Here is a 15,619-nt window from a genome sequence, read left to right on the forward strand (position 1 = left end):
CAAATCAAAGCATTGGCACAACATAAATGTTAATGTTAATGTGGGAAATTATCATACCTCCCTCGTCCTCCTCATCTCTCCTCACTTCCTCTCCTTCTGCCTCTGATCAGGAAGAATTTTCTGATGTCCATCTCTGAATAGTTTATCAGAAGGCTATGTTTAGTTTTACAGTAGCTTCACAAACAGTATAGGCTACTTTTACAGGACTCTCTCTACACTATAGGTAAATCATTATTAATTGTCCATGTGTGCATGCAGCCTACGCATGGTGTGAGTGTGTGTGTGTCAGGGAGAGAGCACAAGCTGGTAAACTGTTGCTAAATTTAGGCTACAAATTTGACGCTAAGCATTGAAAAACAGATGGTAATTATGTGGGCAACATTCTCTAACATTGATCAACTTGTCATAGGCCTATTTTTTGTCAAACAAGTTGTGAATTTGTTGTAACATTAAAACAGGGGACGACTTACTCTGCGCTCAAAGTGATAGATAGATAGATAGATAGATAGATAGATACTTTATTGATCCTCAAGGGGAAATTCAAGATTCATGATGTGATGAGCTCCAGCGGTTTCCACTGTACAACGGAACACTCGGAAGAATCATGTGAACGATTTTCATTGGTTGTTGCGTTCAATCTTACCCAGCTACAGAGGTGCTATTTCCTGATTGGCTATTATGGCCCCTTTCTTTTTTTTCCTTGGCTGGTAAGTGACAGGCTCAAGTCATGACTAAAGCAGGCACGCTCATGAATGCCGTTTCCAGCGAGACCGACGCTAGAATTTCACTGGGGCACTGGAGACTTTTATTAAGGCACGTGCCCCAGTGAATAAGGTCTAGTGACGCCCCTGGTTAGGTGTCTTGCTACTTGCCTACTGGTCAGGGATCGAACCGGCAACCCTCCGGTAACACGTCCGAAGCACTAACCAGTAGGCCACGGCTGCCCCCTATATAGAGGCATGAGCTATTGTAAATATGGATTTGAGGTTTAACATGGTTTATCAGGTACTGATGACTTTCGACAGTTTTTCAGGACACTTTTAAGCATCCTCGAGAATAGATTACTCATTCTGCACATTCTTAGCCTACTCTTAAAGCAATACTGCTTTTCTACCACTAGATGGCAGAAAATTCATTATATTGGTGGTCTCTTTTTTTCTAACTGTTCAGAGAGAACAGCCTATTGCCTACTTAACAACATCAATCAGATGAAGACACTAAAAAAAAAACACTCCTATTACTTTAGGGATTAGAGTGAACATGTCAGTTACTCTGCGCGGGTCTGGTTTGCCCGAGGCGTCTAACTGTTTTACGGCTCAAACCGGTTGTTACGCTGCGTGCACAAAGACAGCCCAGGCCTCACCCCGCTCCCAGGAATGCAGGGCTCGCCAGAGGGGTGCACTTGTTCAGTTAGGCTACTCCCAAACTCCCGGTAGTCCAGAGAGTCGTCAGAAAGGCAGCAGGTGCTCACACATGTGCACCTAATTTCAATGCACCTGTCCATATGTGGAGAAATTGAACCGATCTTAAAATAATGGCCTGAATGCAAAGAAAGAAAGAAAAGAAAACATTTAAATAAAAAAAGACACTTATATAATCATAATTTAGCGATGCTAATTAACTAAATTGCTATGGTGTTTAATGGACCTTTTTCACAACAGCCGTTTTGACATGATATGAAATATGGCCCAGGCGTTACAAATGACATTAACTAAGGGTCTGATTCTGCTACACTTACTGTAAACAACAGACACGCTGCTGATGTGATTAGTAACACTTGTGCTATATTTCATGTCAAAATGGCTGCTGTCTATTGATGTTCTATTGCTGTCTATATGATATTGTTCTACTGAAATTTATTTCAGGCTACTTCCCCACCTCATAGCTGTTTTGCTATCCTAGATTAGCCTATACAGTGGGCTATGATGTCAGTGTAAGGTGGACACTTGATATAAAAGTGTGGTGATGAGGATAGTGTGTGTGTGTGTGTGTTTTACAATGGTGAGTAGTTTGTGACCTGTGTCTCTGGAATGACCCTGAAGGGAGGCATGCATTACAACACAGTTCCTCCTGGCTGTGGGTGTCTATAGCACAGTTCCTCCTGGCTGGGTGTCTATAGCACAGTGAATAGTCCATGTATGGAGGTGTGAGCTCATGTCTAGAATAGTAACCTTGGAGTCAAATAATAGGCTACCTTATAAGACTATCTGTTTCCTCTGAAATGGAACACACACACACACACACACACACACACACACATATTGCTGTGATATTTGAACCTCATGACTTCATTTGAATGAATGAACAGAACAATATAATGTTCTCCATCTGGATTTTTCTTGAATGGAATGGATGGACAAATAAAGAGCCTTTTAGCACATTGATAGAAACTGCATAATATGTAGCCTAGTAGGCTACTTTTTGCATGTTGGCCTAATTTAGCAGCGTGTCAATCGGTTAGTTGGTGTTGCTCAATTGAGAGAGAGAGAGAGAGAGAGAGAGAGAGAGAGAGAACAGGTGTATCCACTTTTAGTCAGCACGCAGCTCAGAGCAACAACACCGCACCTGAAAGCAGCAGTGTAGTGTAATTAGCTCGGTAAATTCACTGGAAATGTCTTCATGGTTTATTCCGGATATTTTAGGTGTGAACTTGATAAGACCCATCTGCTGACTTGAGGATTCTGTGCGAATTCTGTTCCTTGCGGAGGATCTGCTCCAGTGAATAGTAACGCGCCCCGTCAACATCAGGGGAACTAAAGGGTGTGTAATTTCAGTTGTGAAATTATCTGGATATCACCTGAAGTAAGGACAAAGGCAAATAAACCGCAATCAAACCTAACACGGACACGGACTGACATCTAATTGAATCCTAATAGCTTATCGATTTTGACGGAACGCGTACGAGGATCTCGGAGGCTGTCAGAGGATCGGTGATTTAGGTTTCTTTAAAAACATCTCTGAGGACTCAACGTGGACATGCTTCCCTGATAAGTGCTGTTTGACTCCGAAGCAGGAGTTTAGAGTCAGTTTGCGATACGTAGTTGACTTTTAATAACGCTGTTACGCGCGAAGTTTGGATGATGCTGTCAAGCCAATTTATGTTAAGGCTGTGCTTCTATGGAACACTGAGTAAGTACATGGCTATTTTCCGACATTCGAATTACCATTGGAATTATAGATGGTAAAATACACCTCTCCATTATGGAGTGATTCTTTAGAGTAGGACAGAAGAAAAAAAACATATTTCAGCTGTCTGATATTTCAGGAAGAACTGGTTGCTGACTCGTAACTCTTTGCACCTACATGTCTGTGTGTGACTCAGCCCACTGACAAGAAGGCCCACCTGATACACACACACACACACACACACACACACACTTTTTTAGTGTGTTTTTCCCCCTCCCTCTGTATTTAAAGGTGCCAGCTTATTTGCCTGTATGCTGGGAGGATGTTCATGAAATGGCTTTAGGCTTGTGGTTGTATGCAACAGCTTCCTGTGTTTGTAATGCCACTGCACACCTCTGGCCTGAGGAATGTGGCAGGTGTTTACAGCAGCATTCTGCATACACCTATGGAGGTCCTACATGTTTTAAAGTTGTCTATGTGTTTGAGTGTGTGTGTGTGTTTGAGTGTGTGTGTGTTTTAGTGTGTGTGTGTCTGTGATAAGCACCAGAGACTAGGCTACTTGCATGTTATAATTCTCGCATGATGGTTGCATTTTGACATATTGGGTGTATGCATTGTGTTTGCGCATGCATTTGTGTGTGTGTGTCTGTGTGTTTGTGTGTGGGAGGGTAAAATAGTGTGCGACTTGTTGGGTGTGAGTGTGTTTGCTAATGTTAAGTGAGTGGGATTGCCAGTGTGGTTATGTGTGTGTGTGTGTGTGTGCCGGATGCTGAGTGTCATGCGCTGTTATGTCAATAATGTGGCATAGGCAGATTCCAGCTTGCGGTGAGCCAATAGTTCTCTCTCCTGCAGACACCTGCACCGGCCAGACACTACGCACACACACACACACACACACACACACACACACCACCAGGCCAGACAACAACTTATGTCCAGACAATAACAGCAGGTTCTTCAGACTCCTCAACACAATGGCAGACAACAAAGTGAATGAAACTGAACAAGAAACACTAACTCTCACAACATAACCAGACCTAACCAGACAATCACAGCATAACAAGTCAATTTATTATGACCACCGCGCAGCGAAGCGGCGGTCATATAGGTTTAGTCAGATTTTTTATTTTTTTTAATTTTTCGCATGTCCAAATTTCCGTCAATGATTCCCGGGACACTGAAAGACCGGGGTACACAAAACTTGGTGGGCATGTACCCCCACATGGATAGCATGGAACCGTCATTTTTCGTTTTGATCTGTAGCCCCCCCGCGTGACTGGACCCCCCGAAAGGAGGGTATGGCAGACACAGTTCTCTGTGAATATCTTGAGAACTGTAGGGCCTAGGATGACCATTTTTTTCCGTATGTTTGCCTCCAGGGGTCATGTTAACCCATTTCATGTGCACACATGTGCACAAACAGATACACACACACACACACACACACACACACACACACACACACATACATTCACAGTAATCATACGTATGACACATACTCACACAGTAGACATATGTACGCTTGCATGCACAGGCACATACACAGGCACACACACACACACACATAACATAACACAAACAATCAAGAATTTCTCAGAATTATGAACAGGCAAGATGGAGGTGGGGTTGTATAAAATGAATTTTACATGTGAAATCTATGAACTAATCATGTTTTGGTACTTGTTGTCTAGCAGATACCAGTGAGAATTGAGTGTGGATAATGCAATTTAGTGAGACAGTTAGAATCATATAGGCCTTTCAGCGTGATTTCTTTTTGTGGAAAAAATGTGCTGGACTGGGCGGCGGACATATTTTGTACCGCTCTGCGGTACATCTAGTTCTAGAGAACTGCAGTTGCTTCAAACTTGCGAGACCGCCTTTTCACAGTATGGCTCACGTCTTACAGTTGCTAACAGCAAAACTGGCTCATTAAATTGAAATACGTTCTAGCCATGGAGACTCAGTGGCATCAGCAGACAGGAGCTATGGGCTGAATCTCAATGCCCCCCCCCTGAGATCTAAACCAGAGAGGGTTAAAGCGGAGCTGTAATCAAAGATCTTTGTCTAAACCCTGAACCCTCAAAGACTTAACTGACATCTGTTGATAAGGGATTGTGTTTGAGAGGCTGTAAGAGTCAAGCACCTGTGACCTATCGTGAAATTGAAAATACCAAAAAACGTGTTACAAGCATGTTTCCGATTCCGTTTTATGGTAGTTACTGATGTTTTTTCGAGTTTCCAACCTCTCTTTGGGTCACCCTGTGTTTCACGTCACAGTGCTATGAATTGTGGGTAATTCCCTTGGGCGAAGTCTGCATAGATGCCGACTCAGGGAAAAGGCACAGAAAGGGTGTGCGAGCCCTCATGACCCCCTTCACAACTTCACAGTGGTACACCCCTAAGCCCTCACCAAGTTAGTGGGCACGCCCATCGAAATCTGTGTCTGTGAGGGGGGGTGTTGGATTCCCTGGGCAGCATGACCCTCCTTGTGGTAAATAGACACAGGCCTAAGCCTCCCTTAGTGTCCACATCTGGTCAGGCCTTTGGTATTAGACAAAGTTATGCACAATGGTATGGACCTCTCCCCGTTGTACACTACACACAGGAGTAACATACTGTATTAACACATCAGAATACAGTGAGAATACCCCAGAATTCTACAGGGGACATTGAGCTTCAGTCACGGATTCCATGGAACACCAGCAGCAGCAGAGGAAGCTCCATAGCGAGTCCTAGGCTTCCGTAGGCTTCTACCATGGCCTTCCGGCTGTCACAGATCTGGGACTGAAAGAGACGAGTTGTGAACAAGATGATCATGAGAGTAACGGCTCCCACACACAGTAGCGTGCGTTGCAGTGTTGGAGACGCATCCCGTTCACTTTACATGGGCTTACGTCATCCGTTGCCGAACTGAATTGTGGGTCCGTTGCGTCGCGTTGCTCCCGTCGCTCGCGTTGAGAAGTTCAACTTTTGCTGCACCGACGGACGGCACCAGCCAATCAAATTACGAACAAGCGAACAACAGACGGCACCAGCCAATCAAATTATGGTTATACCGTAAGTCATTTGCATAGCTACCGTTGGGAACACCCACTGGCATGCGTTGACGGAACGCAACTGTGTGTGGGAGCCGTATATCACCATGCCACCACGGCCCACTGGACAGTAAGGTCAGCTGATGACCAGGACCAGAAGAAGATGAGGTCAGCCCTATGATGATACACAGCTCAAGTGGAGGAGGATAGAGCATGACCAGTTAAAAAAAGAGGCAATATCAATCGGACAGCTGTCTGACTATCAGCAGTGTGTGTGTGTGTGTGTCTCTCTCTTAGAGAGAGTGTGTGTAAGTGTGAGTGTGTGTGTGTGTGTGTGTGTGTCTCTCTCTCTATCTCTGTGTGTGTGTGTGTGTGTGTGTGTGTGTGTGTGTGTGTGAGAGAGAGCGTGTGTGTATGTGTGTGTGTGATGCATATATGTATGGGTGTAACAGGGTGGGGTAGAGTACAGTTGAAAGTGTCTCATTAGAGCCTATTAAACCTGGATGCTAAATTTGGCCACTTACAGAAAGTGTGACACTTAAAGTGATCCAATTAAATCCTGTCTTTGCAACGCTGTGATACTCTTCATACAGTTACATTGGACCATGTGGTGCATTAACAACAAACTTAAATCTAACAAAGAATCACAGCAACAACAACAACCGGTGACTCTCTGTGTCTCACATCACAAGCATGCAAGCTAAACACACACACACACACACACACACACACACACACGAGCATCTCAGCTTACCTTACAGCGTCAGGCCAAATGCCATTGCCAAGGATAAGGAGGGCCTGTGGCAGCAGCCAGTCAGTACACCCGATCAGCCACCTGAGTCGAATGCTCTGCCTCTTGACGTCCTCTACAGTGGACTCTACTTTATCTCTCTATCTCTATCTTTTTACCTGGCATCTACTCCCACCCTTCTCTACCCCCCCCCCCCACACACACACACACACATACACACCCAAAAAAGCTCTTACTTTTTTTAGTAGAACTTGCCTAATAATTTATTGCTCTTGGTTCTTCATCACTTTGGACAAAAGTGTCTGCTAAGAACTATAAACATAAACACATAAACATAAACATTTAGCATCTAGGGAATCTATTGGTCCAGCTCTTCCTCTGCTCTGTGGCACCTTGTCATCAACTTCCTTAACTACTATGTATTTACCTCACACTGAAGCCATTAGGAAAACTAATCAATCAACTAATCAATCAGTCAATCAAACTTCATTAACTACTATGTATTTACCTCACACTGAAGCCATTAGGAAAACTAATCAATCAACTAATCAATCAGTGAATCAAACTTCCTTAACTACTATGTATTTACCTCACGCTGAAGCCATTAGGAAAACCAATCAATCAACTAATCAATCAGTCAATCAAACTTTGTTAATATAGCACTTTTCATAAGAATCAATTTGCAGTTCCAAGTGCTTTCAAGTGATTGATAAAAAAGGATCTGTGTGTGTGTGTGTGTGTGTGTGAAATTTTGGCCAAAGTGAAGGGAAACAAGTTTAGCAACATATCTGTCCCTCCCTCCTCAAGTGCCTCTCTCTCTTTCTCTCTCTCTGTCACTCTCTCTCTATCTCTATCTTTCTTTGTGGCAGACACCTGTTTTTCTTTCTATCTCCTTTTGTCACGCTCCCTGAACCCGTCTTCCCTTGCTACAACTCATTACGCTGTCTGGAGATTCTGGCCTGATAAATGCAGAGACCAAATTTTCCTTACGGGATCAAAAGAGTATATATACTTATACTTTGTGTGTGTGTGTGTGTGCAGCCAGCTGAGACAACATGGAGGATAAAGTAGACACGAGTAACAGTGTCTGATGTGATAAAATCACCTTAGTCCAGGTTAGGCGAGAAATATGAGCACTGAAACTGCAGTTTTGGTTGCGTTAGCCAACGCCAGCAGTCTTCCCTGAGGGTGCTGCCCATAGCACACATCCATCCGCTGCGGTGCGGTGCGCATCCCAGCAAGACGGGACAAGACGCGAGCACAGTCTCCAACATGCAGGGGCTTGATGGGCTGGAGCTGGAGGTGTAGAAGCGTGGGAAACAAGGCACAGACTTCTCTTCAGGTTATGGTTGACTCCAGAATAGCCTGATCAGGCATGGATGTGGTGTGTGGTGTGTGTGTGTGGGATCGGGCATGGATGTGGTGTGTGTGTGTGTGTGTGGGATCGGGCATGGATGTGGTGTGTGTGTGTGTGTGTGTGTGTGTGTGTGTGTGGGATCGGGCATGGATGTGTGGTGTGTGTGTGTGTGTGTGTGTGGGATCGGGCATGGATGTGGTGTGTGGTGTGTGTGTGTGTGTGGGATCGGGCATGGATGTGGTGTGAGTGTGTGTGTGTGTGTGTGTGTGTGTGTGTGTGGGATCGGGCATGGATGTGGTGTGAGTGTGTGTGTGTGTGTGTGTGAGTGTGTGTGTGTGGGATCGGGCATGGATGCCGAACTATGCCCGAGTTCATTTTCAACACGCCTCCTTCAGGGTGGAATTCCAGCTGTTTGCAACATTTTGGTTGCACAATTATTACTATGCAACAGGTTTGTTTGTTGGTAGCTATTTATATCATTCATATATATATTAGGGCTGTCAATCGATTAAAAAAATAATCTAATTAATTACATACTCTGTACTCGTACTCGTACTCTGTAATAAATTCAAAAGTGCTTCGGGAAGAAGTTTTTTTTTTTCACATACAAGGCATTTCAGGCCACAGATATAACCTAGGGGACACCTTGAAAATAAATTAACACTCCCCTCAATGTCAACACTTATTTCTTTGCATTGATGTGCGACTATAGAGTTGATGAACTCCAGTGATATGCTAATTCCTTGCTGCAGACATTGCAGGGGACTTTATTTTCAACACTTTATTTTTATCAACACCATCAGGCTGTTTTTTAAAAGTAAATGTTCCAATCAATGATCCAGGCAGCACGTTTTCTTCTCTCTCCTTCATTTTACAGTCTAATTTTTACTGACTAGAACGGCTCGGGGTCAAAGGTCGTACGGAATCGATTAATCTGCACTAATTTTTTTAATCAGTTATTTTTTCTCAAATTAATTAATCAGTTATTTTGAATGATTTAGAGAAATATATATTTAGAGAAATGATTTAGAGAAATATATTCATAGGATGCACATCTGTCCTATGAATTAACCACACAGCCTCATCAGCATAATGTCACACAAATAAAGTAGCAGCTCAGCTGTTGTTGATGTTTACAAAGCAAGGTTTCTAGCAGTTAGCTAGTTAGTTTTAGGGCAAATAATCAACGCTCTCTCTCTCTCTCTAACTCTCTCTCTCTCCCTTTCTCTCTCTCTCTAACTCTATCTCTCTCTCTCTCTCTCTCTCTCTCTCTCTCTCTCCCTCTCTCTAACTCTCTCTCCCTCCCTTTCTCCTTCCTCCCTCTCTAACTCTCTCTTTCTCTCTCTCTCTCTCTCTAACTCTCTCTCTCTCCAGTGATGTGTGTTTTGGGGGAGTCTGCGGAGCCCCTCACCTCGGTGGTCCCCCTGCGGACGCTGTCGGAGGCGGAGACACGGTTGCCATGCCGATACGACGGCGAAGGCAAGGTGGTGCAGGTGAGCTGGAGTCGAGTGAAGGGTGATGCCAACGAGGAACAGATCATCATGTACCACTTCACAGAGGGGGTGAAAGGTCAGTACACGTCAGTGTTTTTGTGTGTGTGTGTATGGTGGTGTGTGGCAATTCATTTCCTGGTGTCTTTCCAAGACCAAGGCCCTGTTTTTGCCAAACACACTCTGGCCAGACAATGTTGGATAGATCACAATCTTTTGTGAGCACACACATGTTAGGGAGGGTGTTAGACAAAGAGAGAATCAAATGAGTGAGAGTGTGTGTGTCCTTTTTTACTCTGAGTGAGTGTATGTGTTATCTCTGAGTGAGTGTGTGTGTTATCTCGGAGTCATCTCTGTCATGAATAGTGATAGGCGAGGTTGACACCCAAAAGGTTCCATATCTCTAGCATACTACTGAATGCTATGGTTGGACCTCATTTCTATTATAAATAAAACAAAACTAACAAAACATGTTGACAATGCCAGACTAACGCACGAGATGAGTTCATAGTTAATGTCCCAGCTTCACGAACACACGTGTAAGTTTAGATGAGTTAATAGTTAATGTCCCAGCTTGGCAAACACATGCGTTTTGTAAGTTTAGATGAGTTGATCGGGAGTTAATGTGCCAGCTTGGCAAACACATGCGTTTTGTAAGTTTAGTTGAGTTGATCGGGAGTTAATGTCCCAGCTTGGCAAACACATGCGTTTTGTAAGTTTAGATGAGTTGATCGGGAGTTAATGTGCCAGCTTGGCAAACACATGCGTTTTGTAAGTTTAGTTGAGTTGATCGGGAGTTAATGTCCCAGCTTGCAGTGTTATAAAGGCGTGACCCAGACATATCTTCTAATGTGTCTCACTGCAGTTATGAGTTCCTCCTACCCCTGGGCAGAAGTTTAGCTCGCTAAAAAACGGAGAAATGAAAAAAAAGAGTTCTAGCCGTCATGACATCACCCCGTGACGTGTGTGGGATTCGGCTTACTGTCATCTTCACTTTTTTGTGCAAAGTTTCAGTGGGCCAGTAGCTTCTTGCACCAGGTGGGAAAGTCATCTCAGCAGGTGTGATGTGGTGTGCCGCCCTCTGCTATTAGAGGCCAATGGTTTTTGTCAGAACAATTACCTGATCGTGTTTCCTCTTCTGTGTGTGTGTGTGTGTGTGTGTGTGTGTGTGTGGGTCTCAGGTCGTCATGGTTCCTCTTTACCAAACCTTGTGTACCCTGTGAAGGAATACAAATTACAGCAGATCAAAGGCTCACTGCAAACATCATTTTACCAGGAAAACATTCCACAGTTGATACCCACTATTTAAAACGCATGTTATAGAGAGGGAAACCTCTAAGCAGCTAATTTCATCTGCAGTTCTGCATAAGGTCCATGGGATTATTGCACTTAGATAGATAGATAGATAGATAGATAGATAGATAGATACTTTATTGATCCCCAAATTCAAGGTCTCAGCAGCATACAGACAACACAAACACATTCTTTAACAGCAGAAAGAGTAATTAAAGTATATAATATAAAAACACTACTAAGCAATAAGGACAGTAGAAGATAAAGAATATGCTAAATATACTAAAATACAAATTATACTAACTAACACTTAATCTAAATCAATTCTAAAAACAGTATCCGCATAGTGGTGATTAATCAATCAGAGGCGCTTGCAATGACTGAGGCAGGGACTGAGCTCAATGGCACTTAACTTTACTTTTATGTTCTCAGATTTGTAAAGAGATTGTAATTTCTTTGTTTTACTTCCCCTATGGGGGCACCATTAAATATGCCTTGACTTTGGTGAAACTGGTAACAAACGATTATGTATGCAATTTGCAGTCATTCTTTTTAAAATGCCTTGCATAGTTTTTATGAACATGTGTATTGTTTCTGTACAGTATGCATTTGTCTAAAACAAGTGTCTTTCCTGCAGAATTTACCCAGTTTGTGAATAAGATGCGCTTCGAGGCAGTTGAGCCCACCACGGATGTGACTCTTCTCATTCTGAGCACGGAGGAGGTGGACGAGGCCATCTACAGCTGCAAGATCACCACCTTCCCCTCAGGGACTGTGGAGTCCAAGATACAGCTCACCGTGTGGAGTAAGTCTGCTGACACGCTTCCTCTCACATCCTCCTCTTCCTCTGTGACCTCCTCTTCATCAGCAGGCCTTTCGTGCTGGCCTCAGTCTTCCCCCTGAACTAACTCTTCCTCCTCCAGGACCCCAGGAGACCAGAGTTGCGTTCAAATTCATAGGCGAATGTTTGTGGACCAAAACGTTTAACAACAAAAGTTTAACACATACGTTTGCCACTGTTTGCCGAATTTGAACGCACCCCTGGGTGGCTAACCATCTGTCCCCCTCTGACACCTTCCTCTTCCTCATGTAGCTCCTCTTCATCAGCCGACCTCTCTTTCAGACCTCTGACCCGCCGCTAGCTCAAAGCACTCGCACTGCCCAGCCTGCGTGTGCTTGACCCTCTCACTGCCCGGCCTGCATGTGTGTGTTCGTCTCACTCGGCAGCCAATGAGGATGCAGCATGAGACGCTACTGGAGGCTATCAGGTGGCTGCTAATAAGGGCAGATTATCTCTGTGAGCAATGAGGCCTAACATATGTGAGAAGACAAGTAAATGAACTCTTTTAACTCTAAATTAATTAAATGCATAAAGTGACACAGGAAGTGTTTGTGTGAAAAGCCCATATCACAGCCATAATCATAGCCAGCCTCAGCTCACCTCACCCCCCTCCCCCTCTCACATCTCCTTCGCCTGCTCCTCCAGGTCCCACACTGGAGCCCCCGTTTGGAACCTCTCTCTCTCTCTCTCTCTCTCTCTCTCTCTCTCTCTCTCTCTCTCTCTCTCTATATATATATATATATATATATATATATATATATATATATATATATATATATATATATATATATATATATATATATATATATATATATATATATATATATGTGTGTGTGTATATATGTATGTGTCTCTCTCTCGCCCCATCAGCATGTTCAATCTCCATTCTAAAGCTCATGTGCTCATACCTCTCCCTGTCCCTCTCTTCTCTCTCAGCACGTCCAATCTCCGTCTTTTAATTCAATGAGCTTTATTGGCATGACTGTAAGTGTTACAATGTTGCCAAAGCAGTGGTTACATAAAAAAAATAGCGATTAATAATAATAATAACAATTGACATGGACTATGGAGAATAATAAAAATAATAGAACATTAGAGCACACACACACACACACACACACACACCCATGCCGCACACTCCACCCCCTCCCTCAAACATATACACACTAACACACAATGGAAAAAAAAGGAAAGAAAGGAAGGATAAATATATATATTTGCTTGCCTAGTGGCTGTCTCGTGCTTTATGGCATTCTGTGACATATCGTGCCGCTAGTGGTAATAAGGTTGGGTATTCTCCTAATAAGTATTTGATTTGAGTGTCATTCTGTACATTTCTAAAATTTGGGATTATTTTTTCAAATTTTGTGAAATATATTGATCTGATGTTTTCAAATTTTTTACAATGTAAAAGAAAATGTTTTTCATTTTCGATTTCTTGTGTGCAGCATGTGCATACCCTCTCCTCTTTTGGTTGCCATGTTTGTTTGTGGCGGCCTCTCTCTATGGCCAATGTGTGGTCACTGAGTCTGTACCTAGTGACTGATTTTCGGATCTGGGGGTCTTTTATGATGCATAAATATTCAGCCATTTTATAATCTCTTTCTAGTGATTGGTACACTTCCATTTTACTTTGAGTTTTAATTGAATTTTCCCAATAATGTATGTACTTTTCTTTTTGTTGTGTCATGATGATTTTCTTGGGGTGTATTACATTGGTGTTAGAATTTAAATTCAAGACTAATTGGCTGAGGCCACTCTTTGCAATATTTTGCTCTTGACACCAAAGGGCTTGGTACTTATAGGATTTTGGGTCACTAGACTTCAGATGGTTATAAAATTTAACTGCTCTTTTTTTGAATTTTTATTATTAATGGGAATTGACCTAATTTGGCTCTTGCTCCATTATTTGGTGTTGATCTGTGTAATTTTAGCATGCTTTTACAAATTTGTGTATGAAGTGATTCTATGATTTCTTTTTCCCAATTCTGAAAATCTTGATTTCTTAATGGTCCCCATATCTCACTCCCATATAGCGCGATTGGTTCGATTATATTATTTATTATTTTTAGCCAGATTGGAATTGGTATTTCATATTTTATTGTTCTTTTGATTGTGCAACTTTCATTGCTTTATCTTTTAATTATTTTATAGCTAGATTGAAATTTCCTGTTGACGTGATTTTTAGACCTAAATAATTATATGAATTTGTGTGTTGAATTATGATATTGTTAAGTTTAAATGTTGATTTTGCTCCCTGCCCCCTGGATCTGTTTTGGAATGTCATGATTTTTGTTTTTTCTATATTTATTTTTAATGCCCATGTCTGGCAGAATGTATTTACTAGGTTTAGTAATTGTTGTAACCCCTCTTCAGTTTTTGACATAATTACCAGATCATCTGCAAATAATAGACATTTTACCTCTGATTCTTTAAGTTTGAACCCTGGGGCAGATGAATTATTATGCTCTAATATTATCTTCTTCAATGTCTGTAATAATGTAATCAACTGTACTGCTGCCAAGAGGGGAATTGTAAGTATATTGTACTAATGAGTCCCTCCAGATCCGGCCATTGACTATGTACAGACCCAGTGACCGACACATGTGTAGAAGGCTTTTCCCACTTTTGTTGTTGACTTTGTCATAATTGTTTCTGCTTTTATTTGTTGGTATATGATTGTTGGTGTAATTGATATATTTATTTCCTTGAATGCTAATTAAGTCTGGGTCGATTCCTGTTCTTGCGTTTAGATCGCCACAAACTATGATATTACCTTTACCTTGAAATTGATTTATTTCCTCCATTAATGTAGGGAAGTATTAATCATTCATTCATCATTCATCCATTCTCCCTCTTTCTCCCTCTCTCCCACAATGGAGGCTGGTTCACAGGGCCATAGCTATAAACAGACACATGGCGCACCTTAATCCAGTGGCTGGGAGAGAGTGTTTGTTTTGCGGGGCTGATGAAGCGCTCTCTCTCTCTCTCTCTCTCTCTCTCTCTCTCTCTCTCTCTCTCTCTCTCTCTCTCTCTCTCTCCCCCCTCTGTGTGTGTGTGTGTGTGTGTGTGTGTAGCAGCTCGTCCCATGTCCATCCTAAATCTCTCTCTCTCTTTCTCTCTCTCCCCTCTGTCCCTGCAGCTCGTCCCATCTCCATCCTGGAGCCGGTGATCCTCGTGGAGGGTCAGTCCTACCGGTCGGCGGCGTCGTGCCGTTCCGTGGGTCGGCCTCAGCCTCGGGTCACCTGGGACACGGACCTGCCGGGCCAGGCTCAGAACCGCAGCGTTGACGCACGCACCGTGTCAGGCCAGTTCTCCCTGCACCCGCTGCGCAGCCTCAATGGCCGACGGCTGGACTGTCTGGTTTGGCACCCCACCTACAGCGCCCCCTTCAGGATCAGCCATGCACTGCTGGTGCACTGTGAGTGATGGCTGGCCAGTACACATACAAAACTTGAAACTGTACACTAATCAGGAGCCGTGGGTTGAAGCTATTTAGCATTAGAGTTGTATACTATATATAGAGTAGTATACTATAGTTGTATACTATATATAGAGTTGTATCCTATAGAGCTGTATACTATGTATAGAATAGTATTCTATAGAGTTGTATTCTATAGAGTTGTATACTATATCTAGAGTAGTATACTATAGAGTTGTATACTATATATAGAGTAGTATACTATAGTTGTATACTATAGAGTAGTGTACTATCGAGTTGCGACT

At 42.9% G+C, this 15,619-nt stretch overlaps 1 protein-coding gene across 1 annotated transcript; it reads left to right on the forward strand.

Annotated features, from left to right (window-relative positions):
* Positions 1–2,508: 2,508 nt before the first annotated feature.
* On the forward strand, positions 2,509–15,338 carry LOC121690095 (nectin-4-like). The gene is made up of 4 exons (XM_042070450.1): positions 2,509–3,129; positions 9,644–9,838; positions 11,690–11,857; positions 15,036–15,338. Exons 1-4 carry the CDS (start codon positions 3,078–3,080, stop codon positions 15,320–15,322), a joined length of 702 nt encoding a protein of 233 aa, XP_041926384.1. The 5' UTR covers positions 2,509–3,077; the 3' UTR covers positions 15,323–15,338.
* The last annotated feature ends 281 nt before the right edge of the window (positions 15,339–15,619 follow it).

This window comes from Alosa sapidissima, chromosome 18, assembly GCF_018492685.1.
Source record: "Alosa sapidissima isolate fAloSap1 chromosome 18, fAloSap1.pri, whole genome shotgun sequence".
NCBI lineage: Eukaryota > Metazoa > Chordata > Actinopteri > Clupeiformes > Clupeidae > Alosa > Alosa sapidissima.